At 46.7% G+C, this 27,670-nt stretch overlaps 1 protein-coding gene across 3 annotated transcripts in view; it reads left to right on the top strand.

The window, feature by feature from the left end:
• The window catches only part of LOC149339992 (uncharacterized), a 29,090-nt gene extending 8,147 nt beyond the window's left edge, over positions 1-20,943 (top strand). For 2 of the 3 annotated variants that reach the window (XM_089548734.1, XM_089548733.1), the window contains exons 2-10: positions 488-609; positions 1,538-1,739; positions 4,511-4,614; positions 9,389-9,591; positions 11,677-11,845; positions 14,276-14,548; positions 16,851-16,995; positions 19,219-19,476; positions 20,785-20,943. In XM_089548734.1, coding sequence (XP_089404860.1) covers positions 490-609; positions 1,538-1,739; positions 4,511-4,614; positions 9,389-9,591; positions 11,677-11,845; positions 14,276-14,548; positions 16,851-16,995; positions 19,219-19,476; positions 20,785-20,927 — 1,617 coding nt within the window. In that variant the 5' untranslated portion in view covers positions 488-489 and the 3' untranslated portion in view covers positions 20,928-20,943. The remainder of the gene's footprint in view (positions 1-487; positions 610-1,537; positions 1,740-4,510; positions 4,615-9,388; positions 9,592-11,676; positions 11,846-14,275; positions 14,549-16,850; positions 16,996-19,218; positions 19,477-20,784) is intronic. The other variant, XM_089548735.1, reaches the window with a different exon arrangement.
• The last annotated feature ends 6,727 nt before the right edge of the window (positions 20,944-27,670 follow it).

The raw sequence follows: 27,670 nt of genomic DNA, 5'->3' as shown, positions 1-27,670 counted from the left end.
ATACTTTATCTGCGAAAGCTTTGAAATGCAAGACAAGGCGAGATATGGCAGCCCCGATCCGGCCAGTCTACTCTACGTGAGGGCTCTGTACTTGACAACTTGACACACAGTTCTGCACTACGTAGGCTTTAACTAAAACTATTAGTCGATAAGTAAGGTCCTGCAGATTTGTTTCTCTGAGTGAGTTTTTTTTTTTTTAAGTTGTAGTTTGGGCATTTGACTGTGCGTCGGTGTGCCTGTAACTAACTTTGTTTGCCTTGTAAATTTTGTAAAAAAAACATTTCTTCACCTTGCGTATCATCGTTTCTTGCTTCCATCAGCACCGAATCACCGCGTTTAGAGGGATCTGAGTCTTTCCGAAGAGCGGCAACGAATCTGTTTTGAAATTACTTTTTGTTTTTGATACTTTTTGTGCAGAAATTTTTTAAAGAACTTAATGTAACCAAAAAGTGCTTTTCTCTGTTAACTCTTTTGTTTTCTTTTCCAGCAATGTCTCTTGTAAGGGACCGTATTGTGCACTCTCCTTACCCAGACGTCGACATTCCGGAATGCACGCTTTACAATTTTGTTGCACAAGCTCTGAAGAAACATGGAGACAAGACAGCTTACGTGAGTACCTTTGACAGAACTAATACCTGCTGTCGACCTTAGATTCGAGCGTAGCTTTACGTAAAGAGTTTCATTCGCTTAAGTTAAATTGATTTGACAAGTGTAACGGTTGCCGGCTGCCAAATCTTGACGGCAACTTTCTAAGTTCGTATTGAGAAGGATCGTTTCCACGGGCACTTTTGCAGAACAAATGAGGCGTCGCTAATAACAGACCTTGCAGTCGGCACTTTTAATTACGTCGTTCGGAGATAAAACTAATTCCGAGCCTGTCGAGAAGCAAATTTTGAAAAGGTAGCTGCAGCTAGCCCCAGAAAGCATGCGTATATCAGTAAGCCGCACGAAATAAAACAGAAATGCATGCAGCGCAAGTATGACCACAAAAACTACGTAATATTGAGGATCGCATTAGACATAGGCTTTGTAACGGGCGACTTAATAAGCAATACAGGCCACACCTGACGTTTAAATGTATATAATCCCCGGCCATTATTCCGGGAAATGCGGTATACGTTTACGTTGAAACTATACTACTGAATTTTTGTTCTAATTATCCCCTATGTCTATGAATTTAAAGAAGTACTCGTTAGCGGAAGTTCTTACCTTCATTTAGCGCTTCCATTCCATGATTATCTTCCTTTGATTATATTTCATTTTTATAATTCGGCGTGCACACTGGCCCAGCCCAGTAATGAGAACGTGGCGGCGCTTCAGCAGTCACGAGAGATCAGAAGAATAAAAATGAAATAGAGCTGGAATAGAAATGTTACATAATTTAGAATCGGAAATTAGAAAAAAAATCACAAACTATGACATCATAAGTGACGAATCTTTCCTCGAAACAAAATAAAAATAGCTGAGAGTAATCGCCGGTAGTAAGAACATGGCGCTTGATACACATCAGTTCGCCCTGTTTTTGTTGCGCTTGCAGATCGAAGGGACCAAAAGCATTAGTTACGCCGAACTCCTGAAGATGGTGCGTCAGTTTGCTACGGGATTCCAGCAAAACGGGGTCTGCCGCGGCGACCGCGTGATTCTGGCGCTCAACAACACGACGGACGGAATCATCGCCATCCTCTCGCTCATGATGTCCGGCTGCGTTGTGTGTTTCTGCAGCGGACCCAGAACAAAACGTAAGAGGGGGAATTGGGTACACGTTTCACTTTGCTTCGTGTAACAACAGCCTTAATTTATGGCAATGCACAAACCTACCATGAAAGAGCGGGGTAGTGAAGAGGGCGCGCATTAAGCGACGACCGACAGCCACTGATAATTTCTGGTCGACTACATTATAAATACATAAAAGGATGAGCATGCTTATCGCAGGTTACCTGGCGAGGGATTTGCTAACCGCACTGAAGGCTCTTCCACCTGACAGCAGTTGCCCAAGACCATGGTGAACACTAAAGTGGCCTTGTATATCTGACGGCGGGCTGTCTGTGCGAAAATCCCTGTGATGACGTGTATAACAGCAGGATTAACATTGAACAACGTGTTCCGCTCTGCGAGACGGAATTCGTGCCTCGAAAGTCGGTCCGGGCTTTAGTATGTAGCGTGCCGAGTGTCTCCCTGCTCCAGTGAGTGCGCGAGCACACATTCCCTGGCGAATTTTTATAGCAGTTTTAATTTTTAATTACGATGCTCGCATTATAACAGAAGCCAATGTGAGCCAGAACTGTGACATCCGCTGGTTGCGAGACCGTATTGGTCCCGCTTTTACACACGGAAAGAAGAGCAGCGACGTAAACTGACGTGTCGTAACGGTCCCTGTTTAAGGAAACGTGCGATGCCATAGAGCCTTATTCTGACTGAAATGACCATCAGCTCATTGATTCTTTCATTTAGCGCATATTAACCTGGTGCAGTAATTTGTTATAACTGCTTAAACCTGAAGAACGCTAACTATGACCACAAATGGTTTGGTTTGGTTTATGGGGTTTAACGTCCCAAAGCGACTGAGGCTATGAGAGACGCCGTAGTGAAGGGCTCCGGAAATTTCGACCACCTGGGGTTCTTTAACGTGCACTGACATCGCACAGTACACGGGCCTCTAGAATTTCTCCTCCAAAGAAATTCCAGCCGCCGCGGCTGGGATCGAACCCGCGTCTTTCGGGTCAGCAGCCGAGCACCATAACCGCTGAGCCACCGCGGCGGCTGACCACAAATGATCTTAATAATCTTTCCATGCGCGTCACTTGCAACCACCTTCAAATGTCTCCATTTCGAAAATCTCTGCTACGACAAGACATAAATACTTATGCATTCATTTAACCTGAGATTCGATTTCACATGACGCAGGTTATTCAACAAGCTAATCGCGCTCTCAGTTATTTTCGGCAAACACTGAGTCAGTATCTCTATTGGTGAAATTACAAGCCTATTTAACATTTATTAAGTTCACGCTTAAATGTGCATGCTCAGTTTGGGACACCTAGCAAAATAAAATCAAGAACGCAGTGGCAAATACTCTTCAAAGGAGACCCTACAGCCAATGGCATCAACCGATTGCCATGACGTTGCAGTTTCCCGAAGGCATCTGGCGACCACCTGCGATTTGTCGCCAGAGGATTAACCGAAACGTCATAGGGACTGGTCGGTGCCATTGGGCGGAGGACCTCCTTGGAGGGCCATTCGCCGCTGCGTTCTTGACTAGCATCAGACTGCAGAAGCAGTACAAAACCGTGCGGAAATGTTCTATTCCTGTCATGTAAACATCACTTCAAATCAAATCAATTTTATTTCAACATCACAACGTACAGTCCTGAGCAAAAGTGGAGAGATCGGCGCTTCGGCGGCGGGAGCAGTTGCGGGGCCGCCCCACGGCGCTGCTATCTCGCCGCGCTCGCTCGCTGCGAGAGTGCCTCGAGTGACGACAAACTTCCCCCTCGCTCTCGCGCGGGTGTTTATCATGACTGATAAATTCCTAGTGCGGATTTCGGCTACTCTGCTGGTGAACGGTCGCGTCGACGAGGAGTGTGAAAAGAAAAGTGTGTAGTTCCCGAAGGAAAAGTAGCCGAAATCCGCACTAGGAATTTATCAGTCGTGATAAACACCCGCGCGAGAGCGAGGGGGAAGTTTGTCGTCACTAGAGGCACTCTCGCAGCGAGCGAGCGCGGCGAGATAGCAGCGCCGTGGGGCGGCCCCGCAACTGCTCCCGCCGCCGAAGCACCGATCTCTCCACTTTTGCTCACGACTGTACATTGAAATGCTGCGGAAAACGTAATGTTCACCTGACAAGCATAGCAAACTACGTTAAAATTTAAGACGCGTCTCTTTCATCAGAGCTATTATCATCCGCTTCATGAGACTGTTATCAGCTCTGCCTATCGCATCACCAGCTGTACCAACCATGAGACGGCCGTCTACCCTCCCCCGTACGGATTACTGCTGCATCTATATTTTTTTCTCGTACTGCATGGGAATGCGTGCAAGCATGCCTGATGCCATCATGCTTCGCTCCAATTCTACGTCCTTCAAAAACTCGATTGCACAAACCATGTACTGAGAACACCCCCCCCCCCCCCCCCCCCCTTGTAACATCCCTTTAATGAGCTCTTCGAGGTGCTAACAAACAAAAAAGTAGTAGTCGACACATCTTTATTGATTGAAAAGTAAATATCTCCTCCTTGTGCTGCACAGCCAGTCCTTCTGCATATTATTTTTGAATTCGTCAGTGTTATACTCCTCTCAGTTAACTTTTATTTATTTTCTGACCGTATTCTTTGCTTTTCTTTCACTTAATCGCCCTGAACTTGTTCTGTGCATGATAAGGGGTAATTGTGCACTGAACATGTTGCCATGCAGCAGCTCATACTGCCACAGTCGAACGCCCTTTTCCATGAAATTTATGGGGAAACAAATAATTGAAACTAAATACATACATACTCCTTTGCTCCGTCCACAGAGGAGCTGGTGTACCATGTCAAAGACGCCAAAGCAACGTTTTGCCTAACAGACGACGAGAGTTTGGCATCCATCGTTGAACAGCAGTCTCAGTGCGGCTTTAAGGTAAGGTGCACTTTATTATCACGCTGTTATCAGCGCCGTTCATGCAGAAACATACAAGCATGGACTGCGCGGGCTGTAGTCGAATTTTTTTTTATTGCGTAAGCAATATTACGACAGGTTTCAGGCCTTCGCGTCGGGGCGGCCGCGAGGAACGTTACCTTGAAGGGCGGCGCGAGGCGCGGCGCACTACAGCTGTGGCCGCGCCGCTGCCAAGTGGAGGCGCTGCCCTCGCCGCGCTCTCGCCAGCTGCGGAGTGTGGAGAGGAGGCTGGAGAACGGGGGGGGGGGGGGGGGGGGTATAAAATGCGTTCGCTCGCTTGCCGGCTCCGTATGACTTCTGTTCTCGCTTCGGCGAGCGCGGCTTCGGCCGCTTATCTGTTTTTTTGAGCAGCGTCCGCTCCGGCGGACGCAGTTGTTGCTGCGACGCGCGTTTTTCTTTCCTTTTTCTCTCTTTCCTCTGATCTTTTACCTCTCCTCTGTCTGCACGAGGCAGCGGTGGTGGCTCGGCTCGAGCCAGTAAGCAGGCCCGTGCAATTTCCTTTTCATCCTTCTCTCAGTCACAACAACAACAACAACTCCGTATGAGTTCTGAGTATCTGTTCTCGCTTCGGCGAGCGCGGCTTCGGCCGCTTATCTGTTTTTTGAGCAGCGTCCGCTCCGGCGGACGCAGTTGTTGCTGCGACGCGCGTCTTCTCTTTCCTCTCTCTCTTCTTCTGATCTTTTAACTCTCCTCTATCTGCACGTGGCAGCGGTGGTGGCTTGGCTCGAGCCAGTAGCAGGCCCGTGCAATTTCCTTTGCATCCTTCTCTCAGTCACAACAACAACAACAGCCGGCTCCGTCGCTATGCCGCCTGATAAACAGAGAGGGCGACTACGTCTGCTTGACGAAGCCAGGAAGCAACAACGGGCTTCGGAGACAAATGGAGAACGCGAACAGCGCCTTGCTAAGCGGCGCGCTCAAGACGCTGCTAGACGGGCGCATCGCGCCCCTATCGAAACCGAATCGTCTACAACCGGTGATGATCCCGAATGGAACGCTATGGATGCTTACGCAACCCACCAGGTTTAACCAAAGCTAAACCCCAGCACATTTTTTTCTGTAGGTACAGGATTCGTAATCAGTTCATGCCTTTACACGTTGCCTGTCTAGAATGGCCACCCCACGTTGAAGCAGTTTGTGAATGTCTCTCCAGAGTTTACTTCTTGAACACACCCAGTCGACGTGCACGTGTTACGTGAGGGGCGGATTATTGTAAAGATAAAATACGAGTTTGCTGCCAGGATATGCATAAAATCATGCTCGCTTTTTAGAAATATCGACAGCACGGGTACAAACAATGTGATACTGAACTAACTGCAGATAAGCAGCTACAAACTACGAGAAAGAAAACCTGACCATGAAACCAGCAGTGGCTTAGTGCAGCGGGTGATACGCACGGCGCTTGATGTAGAGCGATGTTCAAGCATTACCTGGTGGCAGTGAGAGGGTGCTCATGCGGCGTCGATGAGGCGACTCTAATTCGGAGTTCTTAAGGAAGGGAATGCTGATGTATATATAAATATATGAAGAATGAGCGGACTTTTACGTGAATGTTTAGCATGTGAGTGATTTTATGTGCAGCTAGGCGTGGTAAACTGGGCCTTGAGTAAACACGAAGTGATATGGGAGGTTCTGAGTACTGGTGAATTCTATTGGCAGCACAGGAACGAAGGCAAGAGCAGTGAGGATCAGAGCACTAGCGCAGCGAGAGTGTGACTTCTTTCTCCCTCATTGGAACGCCCCATGCACTCCGAGAGCAGTGCGAAGGCGAAGGTGTATCACTTGGCGTGCCTTCCCAGCATCCTTGCCACAGCCGGCCGAAACCGCCCAAATTTGTTAACATGCAAGTTTAAGCAAAGTGTGATATTTGTCGTCGAACCGCCGACTACGAAACCGCCAGTAATAAGAAGCTTATAAAGCTGTTTGCTTTAACAAATCATTTTGATCTTTCCGTCTTGAAATATGAACTACCAACCACCTGATCCGAGTAGGCAGACATACTTTTCTTGACGCATGCCTCGACATTGCGTCTTTTCTGCGGTGGTGAGGAGAGTTCTTCAAACATTTGAGCGTGCGCTTCAGTGTCTTCATCACTGCTAGAGCTGCTCGAACTCGAGCTAACACAACTGTCCCTGCTGTCGTCGTCCATTTCAACAAGTGAATCGCAATCTGACGACGCTTCGCAACCGCCACTGCTGCCGAAACGAATAAAACACAATCAAAGTAAAAGAATACTAAAAAAAAATTGTATAATTCAATAACATCGACAGTTCATCATGAAAAATGTCATGCAAATGTCGTTCATTTTGCAAAATCATACATTTGTCCTAGAGATCTCATACAATATCATAGAAATTGTATGATATTTTTATGACGAAGTGTGTATGATGCTATTACATAATAGTTTTTTTTTCAGCAGTGTATTACGCGTTTGCGCCATGTGATTTCCTCCCCACTTCGCTTCTCGCGCGGGAGCAGCTCGAACTGCTCTCGACTGTTCTCGGTGTCGTCAAACTGCTCCTGTCCTGCCATTGGATCACAGAATTCTTCTAGGCCCGTGTGCTGTGCGATGTCAGTGCACGCTAAAGAACCCCAGGTGGTCGAAATTTCCGGAGCCCTCCACTACGGCGTCTCTCATAGCCTCAGTCGCTTTGGGACGTTAAACCCCATAAACCAAACCAAACCACAGTGCTCCTACTCTTCTTCGCCCATTGGAACACAACACTTTGCGAGAGAGCACTTTGAACGCTATTAAAAGTGCTCCTTTCGTCCAATGGAAACCGGTATAAGTCGTCAACATAGCCTCGACATAGCAGCATGTTAAATGAACTCTGAGCACAACTCGCCTAATTTTTATTCTAAGGAAAAATTGATTCTGTGGCTCTTTCTGGGTATGTTTACGTCTGTATGGCTGAAAAAGAAGCATTTGTAATTGAGAAAATTGCACGCGAAAATCTTCGCGCTCCTAAGCTCAGACTCTGCGTATACACCAAAACGGACTCATTATCACCGTTTTGAAGTGAACGGCAGTACGGATCCTCTGGGATTCGCACTCAAGATGGGGGCGTTTGATTTTCCAGCAGCGTTTCGCTAGCCTCACTTCAGCAGTACGCCGTCTTTTTTTTTTTTTTTTTGCATCTGCACACGTTGCACTCTGCCAAAGTGAATAATCTAAGATAACACTAATCGAATTTGTCGAGAGCTAGCATTCGCGGTGACTTATCGAACTCTATATACAAAAAAAAGGTTCACAAGCCTGAAGTGTAAGAGGGCGCACTTAATCACATTCACATTATCTGCCGCAGGCACTGTTGCGGTAGCACTCTGCAGTGCGAGCTTGCGCTTTCTTCTGACGCGGCTAAAACATGCTTACTTCTCCATAACTTTGCTTCTTTTTCTGTCATGAAATGACGAAAAATCTAGTGATGTTGACGTTTCGAAAATCAGCAACGCTTTGTGGCATCGGGCGCCATGCAACACATGCAAAACAGCGAGTGGCAGTTTGCAGAGCAGCAGTTATACGAACGCAGACTCCGACGCTGGTGGCGCTGCTACTGCGGTGCGCTGCGTACTCTTTAAGTGTTTCACGGTTTAGATACCCCTCTAGGTGCTTTCCATAGGCCAGGCGCAGCCCGTGTGACTCAGGTTTCCACTCCCGCTACTTACTTTTACAAGATATGGCACTCTTGTATCCTTCACAGTGCTTAATTTTTTCTGTGCGCCAAGACATATCACATCCCACGTACAACTCGCCATCTTAGTCAAGTTATTGAAATGCAGCAGACTCATGTGAGGTTCCGAAAGGCAAGCACCCTGCAACACTTGTAGATGGACTCTGAAGCTGCTCACAAAATCAAGTTCAGTTTTAAGTTTGCTTGTGGAGTCTTATGAAAAGCTGTGGAACATTAGGAAGATGCGAACCTTTCGTATAATGTCTTATGAGACCTACGAAGAAGCCTGTAATGTGTTGTGAGAATGTGGAGCTAAAATGCACAAAAATTTATGCGGCTTCGCTAGGGGTCCACTGCTGCTGTGTTCGCAACGTCTGCTAGAATGTAAAGTGCTGGCTGGTCTCTGAGCATCGGTTTAGTACTGAAATTCGATACATTTAATTCAGGACGCACTTCATGGCGATTGCATCTCTGGGCGTTTCTATCTCATTTTACATGAAAGCGCAGCATTCAAGGCGTCAGGGAGCCCGCCGGCCAACGCACCAAAAGTTTCCACAGAAGTGGCACGCGAACTCAGGCCTTGATCCGTTGTTGGCTGCGTAGATGGTATAGCAAGGTAACGACAGCCTGCCTCGCAGATAACCAGCTCCTGGTTCAGAGCAAACTTCACTTCTGTAGGAATGATGCAAGGAGTGACGGTATGGTGAACACACTGAGCTGCTTATTCTGTGCTCATCTAAAGGAGATGATTGTCTTTACGCTCTCTTGTCTTTTCAGGTGTGCACCCAAAAATGCACTTTTCGATTCAATATGCACTTTGTAGATGAGACAAAGAATGAGACGATCGACACAGGCGCCTGTGTCTGCCGTGTCGTTCTTCGTCTCGTCGGTTCTGCGTCTTTTTATAACTAAGCATACAGCCGCAACCAGCCCCACAGCATAACTTAATGAAGTGCGATTGTAGTGAATGCACGAACCCTTTGCCGCAGGCAAACACACGCGCGCGTGTTTAACCAATTTCAGGGTCGTTGCCCATTCTCCGCTCACTTGTATCTCTTTTGCAGAAAATATTTGTCAGCGTGGATGTGCCCGGCTACACCTCCGTCAGCTCATTCAAGCAGCTCCCAGAGATGGCGTTGGAGACACTGCAGGAAAGCGACACAAAGAAAGCCCTCTGCGCCATCGCTTACACGTCTGGGACAACTGGCGAGCCGAAAGGAGTCATGATCTCGCAGTACAGTTTCGTGGCGTGCATCCAGAACTCGCTGTGAGCTGTCGTCGCTGCGCACATAACTTGCTCAGCCTAAGGGCCGTTTCACATGCATGCGATTCTCGCCTGCGACGCTGCGAATTCTGTCGGTCTGCGACTGGGGAGGGCCGTCGGTCTAGCCGCAGACGGCCTGCGACCAAGTTCCGTCCGGTTGGAATGCAGTCGCAGCGTCGGTGTGTTCGCTCTGCGACTGACCAATGGGCAGCGCCGAGACGTCACGTCCCGCGCCGTCTCTGCGTAGGGTCACGTGGGAGCTGTTCCCGCGACGTAAGCAAAACTGTTTATTCTAATCACAACATACGAAATATTGCGTTGCATCTAAAAACACGCTGGTCATAACATCATCAACACATTCCGTGCAGCGTTTCTGTAGCGTTTAATCACGGGTTGCCTATGCGAACATCGAGCAACCTTGCGTGTCCCTCCGACCGAATTCGCTGGGCGCGCGTTCCATGTGAAAGCACTGTGCGAAAATCGCACTGCGGCGTCACCGACTAGATCGACTATTTTCGTTCTAGTCGCAGCATGTGAAACGGCCCTAACTCTGCGGACACAGACTGACGGACGGACGGACGGACACAAAAGAGCATAAGCTCCTTAAGGGGGGCCGAGCGTCTTAGAGATAAAAAAAAATTATTAATGAAGCCACTGTTATGAAATCTTCTGGGAACATGTATTATGCGCATTGATTCCAAATATCTAATTTAATTTTATGTAAAACACGTCCTTGTGCACTGAAGTAATATGTTCGGCAACTTGCCGAGAGCTTTCAAGAAATTTTGCTGCAGAGAACTTGCTAAATGCGTGCCATTGCTTTCTCTTCACCTCAAGGAGTGAGGAATGCAATAAGTGTAAAATTATTGTCCTGCCAATCATAGCAGTTCACTTATTGGGTTTTGAAGTTGTCGCTACAGAAACAGGAATACTAATTTTTCTTTCCATTTTTGAAGTTGCAACTTCGAAACGCTATAATTGAGCTTCTATAATAGGTAAGATGAAATTTTACCCTTACGAAATTCCTTGGTGTCAGTAGCAACCAATAGCATGCATTTTAGCAAGGTCTCCGGAGGAAAATTTCTTTCAAGTTGTCGGCATAAAGTTACCTAACATGTTACATAAGTGCGCAAGGACTTGTCTCATATAGAATGAAATTGCATATTTCGAATCAGCACGCATAAATACATGTTCCTTGAAGGTTTTATAATTGTGGCTTCATTAAAATTTTTTTTTTCTGTAAGACACTCTGCCCCGTTAAGGAGCTTATGCTCTTTTCTCCCTTCCGAAAATGGCAATCTCCATACGTTTAGAGGCTATCCATCTTATTCTCGTGTTACCTATAAGAACAGCGTTCGATTTATTTATTTCGTATGCAAATTATATGCCCCGTTTTATGAGCCTAGTTTCTGTAATGCTCTTTGCTGCAAAACTTACTTTGTGAAGCCTAGACGCAGTTTGCTGTCATAAAAAAAAAGAAGATATTGGATCCGGGGAACGGCAGTTCTGGCTTATGCTCAAACCAACTTCACTCTTTTTCCAGGTCTTGCAACATCACATACAGTCACTTGCATGCATCTATGATTTCTATAAGCGAACCGAATTTGTGACTTCTTTGCCACGCAATTAAATTTATTCATTATGCTCTCTATCCTGACAATAATGGCATGCCTTTGAAATTATAATGGTTGTTCGAAGCAGGTAATGGAGGCATTGCATTACCTTTAACGCAGGGGTATAGAGAGGGAGAGAGAGCAAAGGAAAAAGAGAAAATATATATGTCTGTTCAACATAATCTAGGCTATAATAAATATGGCAGCAGTACTGTGGACCTCTAGATAGAGATCAAACATTTACTACAGTGCTTCTATGGCAGAGAGCAAATCTATTCCGTTAGTAGTTCTGGCGACCAATGGAAGCAAAAATATTTATTGCGACGCCTTTATTGCGGAATAAAGGAAATTCGCCCTCATCCGGTAACAGCTTTGGTGGTTGATAGAAAGAAATGTTTTCAGCTCTGCTTATGCTCCGAGATGCTGTCGGTGAACTGTGCGCAGTGCAAGTTGAAATGATTTTTTTTTATTTCAGTGGCATCAAATGTGTGGAGAAAAGCGACGTGGCTATAGTCCTGTGGGTTCTCATCTCGATCAGCTCAATCCGGCTCTTCTTGAACTTAATGGTGCTCGGCTGCACCACTGTGGTCGTCAAGCCAAAAAGCGGAAGTAAGAAGCTCATGGAAGAAATCAGGAGACACAACGTGAGACTCTATGCTTGCTTCTTTCGCGCGCAGAAGCGCAAAATACAACGTCAGATAATCATAATAGTAATTAATGCTCTTGGCAATTTGCGTTAAAAAAAGGCAAAAGCTCGTTTTTTTTTTGTGACTTCGTGATGTGGCATTTCAGTCGCACTCAACTGCCACATTAGCCTGCATAACTCGTTAGAGCGGTATCGTAAGTCCTTGACTTACTTTTTGTCGATAAATAGTGCATTTGTCCAAATTAACTACTTTTAGTACAAATCTTTTTTAATTAAACAGCTACTGATATCTCTTGTGCTCGTGGAAGCAGCCGAAGATAATCAGCGTGCACATCCACATTTGGCCATCTTATACTCATGGTCTAAAGAAGGTTGAAATTAATGCAACACTGAAGCTTTTTTATCTATAGCGTTGAGTCTGGTTCTTTCTCAAAAACTGATACATAAAAAGGCCGGGATTTTTCTGATGAATGACACAAGTCGGCGGGGATAAACCAGTCATTTTCAATATTCTGACATGTCACGAAAAGCGAGAACAAATAATTTTTTCCAATTAGAAGTTTTTTAAATGAGGCTAATCAGCAATCCAGTTTCTGTCATGGTCGATTCTAAGAGTAAGGACGTTAAAGGACATCTGAGAATACCCCGAAAAGCCCTCATTACGCTACCATTACTTATGGGAGACCCAAGAAATGTGGCCCATTAAAGAAAACAGATCATACTAACAAGCTTGGTAAAAATATTTACCGAACGTCTGATTGAATTTCTTTATCCTTTTGCTTTCTTGTTAAAGGGCGTTTTGTAAAATATCAGCTGGGCTAAATAGATTTTTATTTTCTTACGCTTTAAACATATACAGATATAAATATCCATTCAGTGTAGTTGCTTTCATACGTTAGTTATTCTTACACTATCTAAATTAGGCCCCACATTGCCCTGTTTGCAAATCTTCCGTCGCGTCTTTAACAATATGAATCCTCGCTGAAGGAAATGCGATGCACGCTCTTTTTGCTTTTTGGGAGGGTAAAGCGAGGCGGGAGGGGGAGATTGACGTCTGATCTTGCTTATCGCTACATTCGCTCTGGACATCCGTGAAAGGTGCAGCTTTGAACCCTTAACTTCCGTAACCACAGTTACTCCAACTGAGAAACCCAACTATGTCAGGAAATTTGTATATATTGTGGTGCAACGTTCACAATGAAAGAAGTACTAAGGACGATAATGGAAGACAGCAGTGGTTTGAGCGTTCGCCTCGAATACGGGAGGTTCGGGGTTTGATACCCGGTGCTGACGGGTACCCACCGATGATAGCACACTTCCAAGCTTTCATCTGGCGTGGTGCTGGGTTTATCCGGGTTGAAATGCCTGGTAAATTGGTCTTTTATTCCACTTTGCATAGACTGAAATACCTTGTGCCATGGAGCTCTTTGGCCAAAGCTACCATTTGTGGGGGTTTTACTAGAGGTCGTCCGACTTACCAGCACGGTTATGAGCGAATGTTCGCCAACTTTAGGGCAAGGTATACTCCGCTACCGGACGGAACGGGATGCGGAAGGGCGTTCCTCTCCACTAGGCTTCGCCCCGCCGGCGAAGAGCGGAGCCTCGCGCCGAACGTTAGAACAAGTCCAGGTTTCCGAGCCGAAGAGGGCCGTATCCCCCCCCCCCTACCCCCCCCTACCCCCCCCCTACCCCCCCCCCCCTCCCTCGCGCGAAGCAATCACGCTATCCATGGCGTTCGTGTCGCTGCGACAGTGCCCTCCCTTGTTAGTTAAGGTAGCTATGCTAGGGAGGGTGCATGGCTGAGAAGCCAACCACAGGGGACCGGCGGGTGCAGGTCCCGCACATTGCACTATCATCATCATTATCAGGACGTGTACGGTCTCCATTATCATTAGTGATTTATGGACTGATTGGACTGGCACCTTTGATTTTCTTAAGTGGTGTGAATTTTTATACCTCTTTGAATCTACAATGAATCACATGCTTAAATGTGTCCCGTTTTACTGACCCTTGTGTATAACCTCAGAGGGGTGGAACTTTTGGCCAGCTGGCCAGATATGTTTAAGGAAGGGAAGCGCGACTTTACACAGCCCGGAACAAAAGGTGAGACGATGAAGCTAGCGCAGAAGCCGCACTGCTGAGCGCTCGTCCTGTCTGCATCTTTCCTCACGTCCTGTCTAAAGTCGCGCTTCCCTTCCTTCAACATGCGTATAATCACGTTTTGTAGCTTCTACACATTCAGCACTGGGGGTTTGCTCTCTTTTCCTATGATAGATGAGCTAGAAGTTTAAAATAAGCCCTCAGGCTTACCGCCCCCTTCCGAGGGTAGAATGTCATAGCTGCAGTAGTGCAGATGCAAATAAACGAGGTTTGTGCACCTGCTATTGCCGGAGCAATTCTGCCGCTGCCACGGGGCCCCTGTCCGCAGGTGTCGATCATTTGTGCCTCGGCGTCGCCGATGACGAACCTTGCCAACGACGCACACAGCCAGGGAGAGAAGCTGCCCAGTGTTCGGCGGACCTGCAGCATCGGCGGTTCGCTGCTGCCGTCTACGGTGGAGAAGATGCGCGACGTCTACCAGCTGGTGTCGCTTGCGCACGTCTACGGGCTCACCGAGGCGGCAGGCAGCGTTTTGGTGCCACCAATCGACGCCCTGGCCGTACCTTTCCTCGGCTTCGCTTGCCCGAACGTTCTCATCAAGGCAAGACATTAAGGGCTTTTCTTTGAAAGTGACAAATCCACAGCAAGCCTGTGCCTACTGTAGGACAAAAGCGCTCCAAGCTCAAAAAATCACTCTTTCTTCTTCGCTGGCACGAAGAAATGACACTGCGCACCCACATACAATGGCGAGCACCCACTCGCACGTCCGCTCAGGCCATCGTCTACTTGCCCCGGATGAGTAGTGCAGTGTTGTTTGTGATGACGGAGATGCAAACCCCATTTTTTCAAGAACAAGCCTGGCCTACAGCTCCGCTGTAGAAAGGAGGGCTTCTTTACGTGCTAGCTATATCTTGAAGTTAAGGATAACGCAGAGAGCTATGGATAGAAAAATAATAGGTGCAATGTTGAGAGATCGGAAGCGGGCGGCGTGGGTGAGGGAACAAACACGGGTTAATGACATCCTTGTCGAAATCAAGAGGAAGAAATGGGCTCGGGCATGGCATGTGATAAGAAGGTAAGATAACCGCTGGTACTTAAGGGTAACGGAGTGGATTCCAAGAGAAGGCAAGCGCTGCAAAGGGCGGCAGAAAGTTAGGTGGGCAGATGAGATTAAGAAGTTTGCGGGGATGCAGTGGCCACAACTGGCGTAGGACAGGGTTAATTGGAGATACATGGGAGAGGCCTTTGCACTGCTGTGGGTGTAGTCAGGCTGGTGATGATGATGATGATGATGACGATGATGACGAAGATATCTCGACGCAAGGAGTTGTCTTGGTCTGTGCGAACACAAACCTTCTTGTCGTAGCATAAGTCTGTTTTCTGGGGGCTTTCCTTGTGCCGCATGTTCAGATTACGCTGTCCGAAATTCCACACTTTCTGCCATCTACCGTTAATAGACACACAAGTATGGGGCAGTTAGACTTTCTGTAGTCGAGAGCTCCGTATCTCTCTGGCATATATACATGGTTGCTTTGCATTTTGCTTGCACCGAAACGGGACTGGCGCCGCAGGGCGGACCCTAGCGATTCGTGCTGACGATCCATTAAAACACTGCGTCTGGGCTGCATGCTCAATACTGACAGCAGCTTGTACTGCAATTAACGAGCGGCAGAGCTAGCACGACAGGATTTCTTTTTAAAACTCCGGCATAGTGTGATAGACCTGGTTCTCCAATTTGATAGCTGGTGGTGGTCAGAAGCTTTTAACAAAAGGCAACAACTGCCATTTTCGTACTCGGCGGGCAAGGCCGCAGAAACTACTCAGGCAATATTGCGGCCGGAAGAACATACCACATTGCGCGCATCCCCCATCGGCCGCCGTCCGGACGGCTATGGAGTCTGGACACTATAGCCGTACAAGACGGTCCCCTGCTCTGGAATATCTCATCGGACATCCTGTAAAACGAAACGAGACGAACTTCAAAATATTGAGCGCGGCAAATGCCTGTTTTTTTCTTCTCAGATTTACGCATGAACTAAGCACTGAGTCAATTCTTCCAGCAAAGGGAGGGGGGGGGGGGGGAAGGGGGGGGGGGGGTATGATTGGCGCTGGCTACTTTCTGACTTGCAAATGCGCTTAGTCTACAAAAGTCGCGAGTTTTTTTTGTTTAGTTCAGTATAAGTGAAATGTGTATTATAAAGATAACGAACACGGGTTCTGGCGAGGATATATGAGCGAAACGAGTGTAGAAATGAGCGTGTCTTCTGCTTAAGGTAGCGGCTTGACAGTCTAAGAATGGCGAAAATCTGCTAAGTGACTTGCTCGCCGCCCAATAACATTCTTTTTTTTTTTTTGGTGAAGCTGCTATAGTCAATCCTTATGAGCACGGACACCCTTTCCGCTTTAGTCGAAATTAAGAGCGCTCTTCGCTTCCTCTTGCTTTCATTTTTCTGGGTGAACCACATTACCAGTACCAGAAACATGCCCGGCCACATTCACACCTGGTGATGTGACAAGGCGTTCGAGAAACAAGTGGAGTACTTTTAGTTCGCAATTAAGAGAGAGGAGGAGGGGGGGGGGGATATGTTCCCAACTTTGGCAGAAACGTCTGGGCAGGTAACGCGAGAATGATTCGATGCCACCAGGCGCATTTGACATTGTCTTCTTCTTTACGACCTATACGAAGTCAAGACATGTACGAAGGCATAAAAACAACTTGCTGATTATGGCTCCAAATGAACGAAATCCTCTGTGCGTTCAATGCACTAGTGATCAGTTGGTCTTTAAGATGTCGTCTGGGCATGTTATAAACGTTAAGCTATGAGGCAGATTTCCGTACGAAGAGACCCTGTAAATATTGCCCCAGTCCCTCCGTTTTCTTTTTTCACACCCTTACTGCGCAGGTGGTAGACACTGAGACCCGAGCTCCACTTCCAGAAGGCAAAGGTGGCGAAATCTGCTGCAAGATTCCGAGCATGATGATGGGCTACTTGAACAAGCCAGAACAGACCCGGAAGGTCCTTGACTCCGAGGGATGGCTTTCGTCGGGTGAGCACATATGCATGACTACGTATTCATTGCGCATCATGTCTGCCATTATCTTGGCGCTTAGTCGCTTAAGGCTTAAGGGGGAATACGGATCACAAACCATTTATTTTATTTATGATGTGAGTCTTATTAAAATCACTCTGTAAGCTTTTTTTATGCTGAGTTCTATTATGCAATCACAGTTCGAATAGCGCAATTAGATTTGTGAGTTTTAAGCAGTTTTGGTAATTTAATTGGGAGACTCATTCCAGACCGCTTGCCAAAAAATGTTAATAAACGTTTCGAAATGTTTACATAACTGAATCACTCAAGATGCACTTTGTGCGGTCATGCTGTTTTTATACTAGCCACAATAAAAAAAAAAACATTGGTAAAAGTGCTGTGAATAGAACTTAGAAAACGGGCTGGCTGGTAATTTAAGGTACAGACTAATTAAATTTATTGGAGAATGTAAAAGCCAGCCAAATATCACCACTAGACACCTCTACTTTGCCAGACAAATATCGCCCTAGACACCTCTACTTTCAATCTCATTTCAATGAGATTCTCTTTTAAGCTCATTTCAATCACCTAAGTTAACCCAGAGAAAAAGCCGGCAAGGGAGAAACTGTATTTGCAAACTCACGAACGGATGTAAAGAGGCTTGAAGTCGGTGGCCGCTTATTGAGTCTCAGGAAATCGAGTCGCGGAAAAACGTCGGTAGCTTTGGCTGTAATAATGCATGTCATCTTGAGAGCTGTTAAAGGAAAGGGCGGAAAACGAGCTTTCGAATGGTAGCACATGGGGCGGCGATGGAAGAGCAGTTTCGAAATGGCGGTCGCGTGAAGTGGAACGTCATTTTGAAGCCCGTGCTTCGTTTTTCATCCGCGCGACTCTCTCAATGTTCATTTTTTTTAAAAATTAAACATCATTTTGACCGTGGATATTCTGCGCAGATAAATTTGCAAGTAAATTTTGTACGAAAGACTGTTTTTCTAAAAATCGACTCTTCCGCAATTTTTTTTTTTTTTTGCGATCTCAAGACCACATTCGCACTTGAGGGTTGGCAACGTCGTAATCAACTGGTCTTATACCATGTAATATGTCTACCCTTTCACTAGCAGCTACTGACAGGTGTTAATCCATTTTTTACTGATGTATAAGCTTTTCTATTAATCAAATTATGATATGAAAAATGGCATTTGACAAGATTCTAGAATTCCATCCTTGACTATTACGATAAAATATCAAAAGTAATATTCCTAGTAGTTAGGCCTAAATGCGTTGTTTCTATACCTTAGAAATTTGTAAACACAGTGCTAAGTGCTGTGTTCGTTGATGTGAAGTGTTGACGAGCTCTGATTTTATGTGAAGCTCGGTGACTATTTCTGCTCTCTGCAGAAAAAGGACGAAGTTCCGGCTTTATTTTTTGGATTTCGCCCGGCGAGGGTTTCGACTAAAGGGTGGAAAACTAAAGCTACAAATTCAAGCACCGCAGTTCAGAAACGTTTTTGCATGTCGCAAGGAGCTGATATATCATGAAACACCGTGAGCATATATGCTGCTTATGGCATGTCACTTCTTGGTGCCAGTACTTATCTTCATTTATCTCTTATTTATTTCAAATTCAGACATTGACAGTTGTCGCGCGGGAGAGGGCGAACACAGGATGCAGTCTGACCGGGCTCTGCGCACCAATAACACAGCAGGTTGGACCAGCGCCTCCTTTAGAGTATAGAGGAGGCGCTGGTTGGACACGCACAATGCAGAATTTAACTTCTTGGAATAATAAGCATACCAAGCCATATCTTAAAACGTCATGGATGCTCATGTAAAAATGGCGCCCGTAGTGACATGGAAAGCCCATTTGACTTGCACATGCCTGTCAATCCGAATGATAGCTTCCTAGAATACAAAAAAGTACAAAAAACGGGAGCGAAAACGTTTTAATTTGGCAACGGAAAAAGATTAGTGCCAAGCGGACCTTTCAAACAATAGCAATACTTATACAAATGATATAATGATTATAGATGTCACTCAAGTCGCATACTGTGTGAAAGTACGTATCCGCTTGCTGGCGAAAGGCGTGCAATGGGAAACAATTTTCGATAACACCAGGTAGGTCAGGGCAGCGATTCCGGACATTAGGAATTTGTCAACTGAGTGCCTGCGTTTTGTTCTTTGTTTGCAACTTGTGTATATAGTTACCAACCGAACTGTTAGCTAATTTTCTGCTCCCGGCAGGAGACTGCGGGTACTACGACGCAGAGGGTCGTATCTTCTACATCGACCGGCTTGTCGACACGGTGAAGTGCATCGGCTACCACGTGCCCACGGCGGAGCTTGAGGACCTCATCGTAACCATGCCTGAAGTGCGCGAGGCGGCTGTGGTGGGGATACAGAACACCGCGTACCAGGACTCTCCGGTCGCGTTCGTCGTGCTCAAGGAGGGCGTGACTGCGGGCCAGCCCATCGCGCAGAGGATCAAGAAGCACGTGGCTGGTGAGTGGCCCTTGTGGCTCAGTTTCCCGCAGATTAGAAAGAAGAATGACAAGACAAATGGTGATGCTGCTTGCCAAGATTTAGACTTGATGTTAACCCCAAAGGCTATTGCGCTGTAGTTGGCACACTGACAACACATTTACACAGTGATAAAAATAAATACTTACACCCCACCCAGAAACTCAGAAACTCTTGCATTGAAGTGCAAGTTGCGAGCTCGAGACGACGGCTTCCCCACACGTGTGATCTCCTGATAAGGACGGCACTCTTTGAAGTCATCGCCTACTAGTCGTAGTTTCGGCATGGTCGATATAGGCAAGTAGTTTCCTCCTTAAGTCTCCGTTTTTCGCGCGTTAGGTTGCCCAAGAGCCTAAAGTTCTATTACTTTAGAAGAAGCTGCTCTTAGGTTCCAAGTCGTTTCGTATACTTGAGTCGACTTGCGATGAGCGGCGACTCTGTCTTGCCGGCTATGACAAACGAACCTTTCCAAGGCGGCCAATACCAAACTAGTTTTCTTGTTATGCTAAAAGTCTTATTTGTTTGCCCCGTTATTTCCAAACTTCAGACCAACAGAACAGGAAAGACTGGCTATCGCTCGTACGCGGGGTATTCATAAACGGATCTCCACTCCGGAAATGCTCCTGGATCTTGTGCTCTTTGGCTCTCGCAACGCGGTATGCTCGAAAGGGAGAAGATTGTATATTATGACAAACAGCTGAAATGTGCAAGTTAGAGCTTTTCCTGAGTTCCAGTTAGAGATTCCAGTAATTACGTTTAATTTAACCTCATGTGAGCAATGTTCCGAACTTGACGATAGCATGCCGAAACATTCGTTAGAACTTATTTTTATCAAGTAGAAGGAGTAGCACAATGGCGTTTTCAAGAATGTCATTAAATGTGATCTGTTCACACGCACAAGCAGCACCCGAGATCCACTGGTAACAGAAGGAGTAAATTACAGCAAAAGCGCGGTTCCTTTCCACCCGGCCTAAAGATGTAAAAGCATTTCAATAGCCCGCAGCAGCACATGTCCTAGAGAGTACCGTAGTGCTTCGTCGTATGCTGGCTCAAAGAAGTGCGTAACTCTGTCAGGCAAAGCCGACTGTCTATAGCGCAGTACCTCGTTTAAGACTTGAGTCGTTGTTCGGGCATTAAAGAGTTTTGTGTGCCTGTGTGTGAGCGTGTATGCGAGCAGCATTATTAAAGCTTGATGGGACCTAACAGCTCCAAAGGCTACGTTCTGCTTATTGGTGTTGATGAATGCGAATACCTGTCACAAATGTTTGTTGCTTTTTGCTTTCACTGCAGAACGTTCTCCCAAGCACATGCATCTCTACGGTGGAGTCGTATTCGTCCAAAGTCTCCCGAAAAACGACTTAGGAAAAGTTCTCAAGAAGGACCTCAGAAAAATGGCCGTGGATGCGAAAACACAGAGGCTGTGCGTGGAGTAAACGTCGTGCAACTTTAGCTCTGTTTGGGCTTGGCTTTCAACGCCTGACTGTCTGAAAATAACAGTGTGCACTCCAAGATATAGTTATTTTCCATGTTCTCTTTGTCCTTTTGCTTTTAGTGGATTTTCATGCGCGTGAAATAGGTAATCTGCATGAAACGCAGTGGCATGAAGAACTACGTACAATCGCAATGCACTTTAATACGAACAACATGGTGGCTACGCGCTCGGTTTTTCGAACTTCTTTTCGACGTGCTTTTACCGGAGCGATAAGAAAATGACGTTATTGTGGTTCTAGAATGTATCATGGACGTCTCTAGCGTCTTCTTGCTACCAAAGTAAAAGCGTATTGAAAAGAAATGCGAATAGCGGAGCGTCTAGGCTCCGCTCTGTTCCAATTTATTTTTATTGCCACTGTACATCGGAGTAGCAACGCCACTAAAATACTGAACATATCGTCAAATCAAATCATAAAATTAAATGTGTGCAATGTAGCGCACGATAATAGTGTGCGATGTCAGTGGTCGAAATTTCCGGAGCCCTTCACTACGGCGTCTCCCATAGTCTGAGCCTTCTTGGGATGTTAAACCTGATAAACCAAACCAAATCAAAAATGGAATGAAATCTGTTTAAGAACGTTGTATTATACCGACGCAGCTTCCCTTCCTGATGCCTTAGACTATTATGGAATGTGCAGACTACGAGACGGGAGAGACAGACAACTGCGCTTAATTTCATAATGACAAAACCTGAGCAGTTAGCCTGGCAACATATTCTGAGCTATTGCCTTAGACTACTTGGACATCGTCGCAGCCTAGTAGCCACGCGCGCGCTGTGATTTGGATATCGTCGTTTTCACCATCTTTCATCCTTTTGTTCTGCGTCAATGTTTGCGATAACTGCTAAAAGAAAAAAAAAATTCTTTCTTCTTTCACTCCCACCTTCCTCCGATCCCTTCCCGATGACATCGGGGGTGGTATTCTGCCGGTGTCGCCTTTTGCGACATGTCGCATATGGGCGGGGCCTAAAAAAGTGCTTACAGATGCTCGAAGAAACGGAAAAAGCCGCCGGCACTTTCGTCTGCGGTGCATTCATTCACTCCGAGAAGCGACAATTTACCACTGCTGATCCACTAGCAGCAGTAGTTTCGTATCTTTTATAGCAAGAATATTTGCCATCACATGCCGTCTAATGTTCAAAAAAACACTTGCAAATTTAATATAAACTCGCTTTACTTCATTTAAGTCTATAAAACACCGCGAAAAAGCTCCAAATCTATTTTTCTTTCGTTCCGGACGGTTGTGCTAGGTTTCGGCTGCGTTTCGGGCAGTTGCAGACGGTAGCAGTGTAGCTGGAGGTCCCATTAGGCTTGCGCGCTCCAGAATCGAGAGCGTATCTAAAAAACTAGGCTGAATTGCAGCTTAAACTTTATCGTCGAAGCAAGGTAAGTCATAGCGAAAAGTAACAACACCAGTAGTTGCCGGTAAACATGCCGACCGGAATCGCAAGGACTGCTGAATTGGCTGAAGCGGGCGGCTCTCGCTTGAAAGGATGTCGCCATGTTTTCACGCCAAGGGCGCAAAAGCCGCAACTGCCGATTGCGTTCGTACGCTAACGGTAGCCCGACGCCCGCTCGAATCGCTTCAGCGCATTCCGTTGTTCGACTAAGCGCAGTAAATTGGGGCGACGTCACGATGACGTAGCAGGAAGGCGGGTCCGTGTCGTCACGCCGCCGTCACCGCGGCTCGAGCCAATCAGTGAAGAGCGAATGCGACATGTCGCAAAAGGCGACACCGGGAGAATACCACCCCGGCAGTGCCTGCATCATCAGGAAAGACGAATAAATTTCATTCCAAGTGGGTTTCGAAACCAGGCCGGCACGAACAGACCAACTTCGCTGGCCACTTCTTTAGAGCCCTATGTACGCCATCACCGCAGCACAACCAGCCTGATAAACTGCCAGTCTCTCGCTGTTGTTGATGCCTCAAAAACGATAGTACACCCCCCGTCAAAAGTATACAGCCCAAGGGGTTTGATTGTGAGGCCTGCAGCATGGCTCGTTATGCATCCTCAGCAACCGTGATCTCTCCGAAAGAGGAAAGGCATTGCGTCCTCAATCCTCCCAAGGTTTGGACTGCTTGATGCGCCAGGGAGCCACGCTAAACAGCTTCGAAGCAAACCCCTTGGGCTGTATACTTTTGACGGGGGCTGTACATACCAGCCCTCGCGTTGGGTTTGGGTACCCTCGCCTTCATCAACTTCCATTCGGGCGGCGCGAATAGACAAGCTTCGCAGCCCAGTCGGATACAACTTAAGTCTGCAGTGAAGCTCCGCCCACATTCAGCCTCCGCGCACAGAATTCCTCCAGGACGAAAAAAAAGTCCGCTGCGTAAACGTTTCTTGTTACGTAAACACGAAGCTTATCGCAAGAAAAAAAACTGTGAGCTTTAGAATTTTGATACATGGTTTGTTTGACATCGCCAAACATTAAAAAGCTGATTTCGTTTACAGTTGCTATTGGCCAGCGAAGTAATACAGAAGGCCACGGACCGCAGCCCAGTGTTAGCAACTGCTGTTTTTTTTTTAAACTTGTATCCTGCTTTAAGAGTAGTACGCCATCGCCGAAGCCGAACACCCCGCGTGCATGCTTTCGCACTCACAGCACGTAAGTAGTCTTTCTGTAGATTTTGCGTTTCGCCTCCATCGAAACGCGGCCAACGTGACGGCCGCGGTCAGGTACCTCTCGGTGGACATCTCAACCGCGCCATGAGGGATATAAAGGATGTGAAAGAAGAAAGAGAGAAGGAGGAGCCTTGCCAGTGAAGAGCTCCGGAGTAATTTAGACCACCAGGGTGTCTCTAACCTGCACTTGCATCGTAGAGCACGCCGGCACCATTTATGCTTTGCCTTGCGGGCTGTTTTCTAAAGGAACGCAATGTGGCCGATATTTGTTGAGCCACAGCGCATAGAATAATCGCGTGTCCGAAATTCTAAAGCCTGATACGGCTAATACAAACGACTAACTGCGAATCTCTAATTGCAACCAACCTCTAAAATGTAATTGTTAAAAAGTAGCTACCAGAGAAACAAATAACCAGCGTATCAGTTAACGTATATTCGCTAACACTGCTATTATGAGGCTGGAGGCATCTGTTTCATCATAGAGCCTATTTTTAAGAATTAATGGCGGATTTCTCCGAGATGCCCGGTGCATAATGAGCAGTAAAATACCCTATCGTACGTTAAAGGAAATGCATGCATTCTGCGTCTTCGATTTTCTCACTGGTGGGCACACTCAATAATAAAGTATAGAGTCCCACTAAGTTCGATCCGCCAATGGCGCGGTCTTGGGCACAGGAAAATGTATTTGGCGCAAATGGCGGGGGGACGACTTCATTAGAAAACTCGGGGCACCTGGCTCAAGACGAGCTTTAATTCCGTGAAAGCGATGGATTTTTGCGGAAACCATCGCCAATTGCAAGAACTGCGGAATCCCCGGCGTTTAGTTTAGTCGAAATTACAGAAATAGTGATGCAAAACAGAGAGAACTTCGGAGAAAAAAAACAATGCGCGTAGTAGACATACCGACAAGAATTCTTCGTACGAAGAATGCTTCGTACGAAAGCTCGATAGCATTTAACTATTAACTTCAAGCTTTTAAGCGCACCTCAGTGCCATGAATGTTCCAAAGCTTTGTGGTTATCGTTCAAAACAATACGCAACATGCGAGCCGCACATTGGATAGCTGCCCCACCTGGTGGTCATTTTCCGAGTCTCAAAAAACAGTGGAGCGCCAGGCTTCCTGCTCTTGCCGCAGGAGTGCGCTTTCGCAGTGAACTCAGCCGATATGTCACGTAGAAACTGGGCAATTCAAATTCAGAATTTAGTTCTGCCTAGCTCTAAATGCAGTAGCCAGGCGGATATTACGCAGGAGGAGGCCCCAGAGGTAAACAAAACAACAAAACAAAACCGTTGTATTGGCATAGGAGGAGCCTTGTACGGGTTTATTTAGAGAACATGGGGCTGCTGCCGTTGGCTGAATTTGCCGTGCGAGCATAGAGGAACCAGCAGCACGACACCGCACTTCGTGGTGTCCAGTAGAATTACTGTACAAGTACCTAGAGTTGAGCGTCTGCTGTCCCTGCGCTGCGCGCCCCTCTACTGGCTGAACACGATCACATGGTTAAAAAGCATCCGTGCATCGCGGAGGAGCCAACTCCCTTGCATGCTTTAGAACTAGACCGTTGCTGACAATCCAATCGTACATCTACTGTTCTCGTGCTTTGCGGCATTTTATTTCGTTCGAGTGCACATGCTCACGGGAAATGGCGTTTTCTTATCCATAGCATGCAATTTTATCACAAGTGTTCGCCGATTGTCAAAAATAAAATTTTGTGATTTGCGGCGTTTACAACAGAAGCCGCTGCACATCAGCCACACGGCGAGTATTTTGTTCTCAACTCATTGAGATAGGCCTTGGTGCAGCCGACGCATTAGTAGCAAGCCCTGATATTCAGTGCAACAGTAATCTGCCTAGAAATAAAGCAAGTTCGGAAGCAAGAATCAAATGGACTGAGCCTGCACTCGCTCTAACCAATTGCACCAAGCCGGTCTCCTGCTTGCAGGAGTTGCGGCTTCCCCTCGGAGCTTGAATGCTTGACGGCTGTCGAATGCTGCTTTCGGAGTATTTACGTGTAGTGTAACCTAACCTTGAGAGTGTTCACCAGCACCAGCCTCGACCATATACCCCCTTGGCCTCGTATCTGGCAGTCTTAATGCCGCAGGTAGCATAAGAGGTTCCTCCATGGTTCTCACGCAGTTTACGTCTTCACCGGTCGACCCCGTTCCTACCTGGAACTCGCGGTAATACAGGATGCACTACGTCCGCCGCAATTGACGAGGGTGGCAATGGTGAACACTCTCAGAGTTAGGTTTTACTACACGTAAATACCCTAAGCAAAGCCGAAAGTTGGGCAAGTTGGGTAACGTTCACGATGTAAAAAATAGCGCACAAGGAACACAAGGAACGGAAAGGAAACGACGCAGACAAGCGCTGTCTGCGTCGTTTCCTTTCAGTTTCTTGTGTTCCTTGTGCGCTATTTTTTACAACATGAACGTAAATGCCCCCTAAAGCAGCAGATTCGACAGGCATGGTCGCAGCTCAGTTAGTAGAGCACCGGACGCGAAATTCGGAGGTCGTGGGTTCGGAACCCACCAGCGGCATGTGGTTGCTTTTTCTTCTGCTTTCATTAATCTTCCATTTTAGGAAAAAAATACAAATGAAAAAAAAAGACACCCCCCATGCTCGTTGGTTCCCGTAACTGTTGGCTTCCGTCATTTATGTACTCGCCGAGTGACGTCTACTGGTTAGAGTGGCAGCATGCGCTTCTCGACTTGCCAGCTTAGGCTTAACGCTCTCGGAAGAAAACAACGGCTCACGTAGCAGGAGAGGGGGAAACGAAATAAATCGTGCGAGTCCATTCTTGCAGACTAGTTGGTACATATTTGGTCGAACTTCCAGCGCAGAAAGACGAGGACAAACAAGCGAAGTGGAGAGGACACCGCGCGACTGTCTTGTTAGTAGCGTTAGTAGTTTGTTCGCCCTCGTATTTCTGCTCTAGAACTGCGGCCAAAAGGAAACGCACATTTTGCAGAAAATAAATACTGGGGTGACTTTCGTAACTACAGATATTTTCTTTCAATGAGGTACGTTAATCTAATAGTTATTCTACAGAATAGATGTTACTTGACTAGAGTATTAGTTAACACATCTAACCTCCTGAAACAACTGCTATTGTGACAAGGAAGTCAAGGACCAGGAAAATGGCCATCCAGTAAGCTAAGTTTATTGAACGCACATCGTGTTTCTTTGCATTGACAAAATATAGAAAAACAAGATTTATAAATAAAGCCCGAAACATATACGTCGCAAGGACTGGAGCTGCCAGATTGAAGAGGTACAGGAGGCGCAAGCACTTTCCGGGCCAAAAATTGAGATTTTGAGACATGTTGCGGGGAATTCACGCCACCCCCGACCCTCAGATCTCTGTAGGGGGTAGGGGTAAGGGGCATTCTCACCTGTTAGAATCTTGGTAGTTTCATAGACGTCTTAAGCGCTACAGTATACTGCTAGGTAGGAAGGTAGAGCAGGTAGGTAGGTAACAACTTTATTGATTCATGACAGAATCAAGTGAAGCGCCCGGAGTGGAGGGCAAAAAGGAAGAAGGACAATGATGGGGTGAGGGGACGCTCATCGTCTTTGTTTGTGGCTGCGGAAGTGGATATGTGCTACACAAATAGGTACAGAATTCACGGCGAAAAGCTTCTTAACTGAGCAAATGTTTCGTCCAGCGTCGTTTTAGTTTTCTAGCACTGAAACCCCCAATCTCAGATTTCGTCCATTTTTTTTTGTCCGAAGCGTCTGGCGTGTGGCAACCTACCCATGCGGTTGTGGGCAAGCTGTCTGAAGGCTTTATGGCCCTGAGAAAGTTTCGAACCAGTGGCGGCGCAAGCAGGTCAGCTTCGCTGTCCACTGCATTAGACCATACGTCATCGCCGCAGCCGCACATCGCGCGTGTTTAATTGCCAATCTCTAGCGTTGTGCTTTGGATGTAAGTTGTCTTCATCAACTTCCATCCGGGCTTAGTGCGAGAACAGACTTAGATGCGGCAGGTCCGGTTGGAAGCCTCGTGATGATAGCAGTCACAGACTCGGATGGCAGTCTCAGGATTAGCACATCAGTCA

This window comes from Amblyomma mixtum, chromosome 6 (assembly GCF_055824585.1).
Source record: "Amblyomma mixtum isolate Tamu chromosome 6, ASM5582458v1, whole genome shotgun sequence".
Taxonomy (NCBI): domain Eukaryota; kingdom Metazoa; phylum Arthropoda; class Arachnida; order Ixodida; family Ixodidae; genus Amblyomma; species Amblyomma mixtum.
This window is presented reverse-complemented; position numbering and strand designations above follow the sequence as displayed.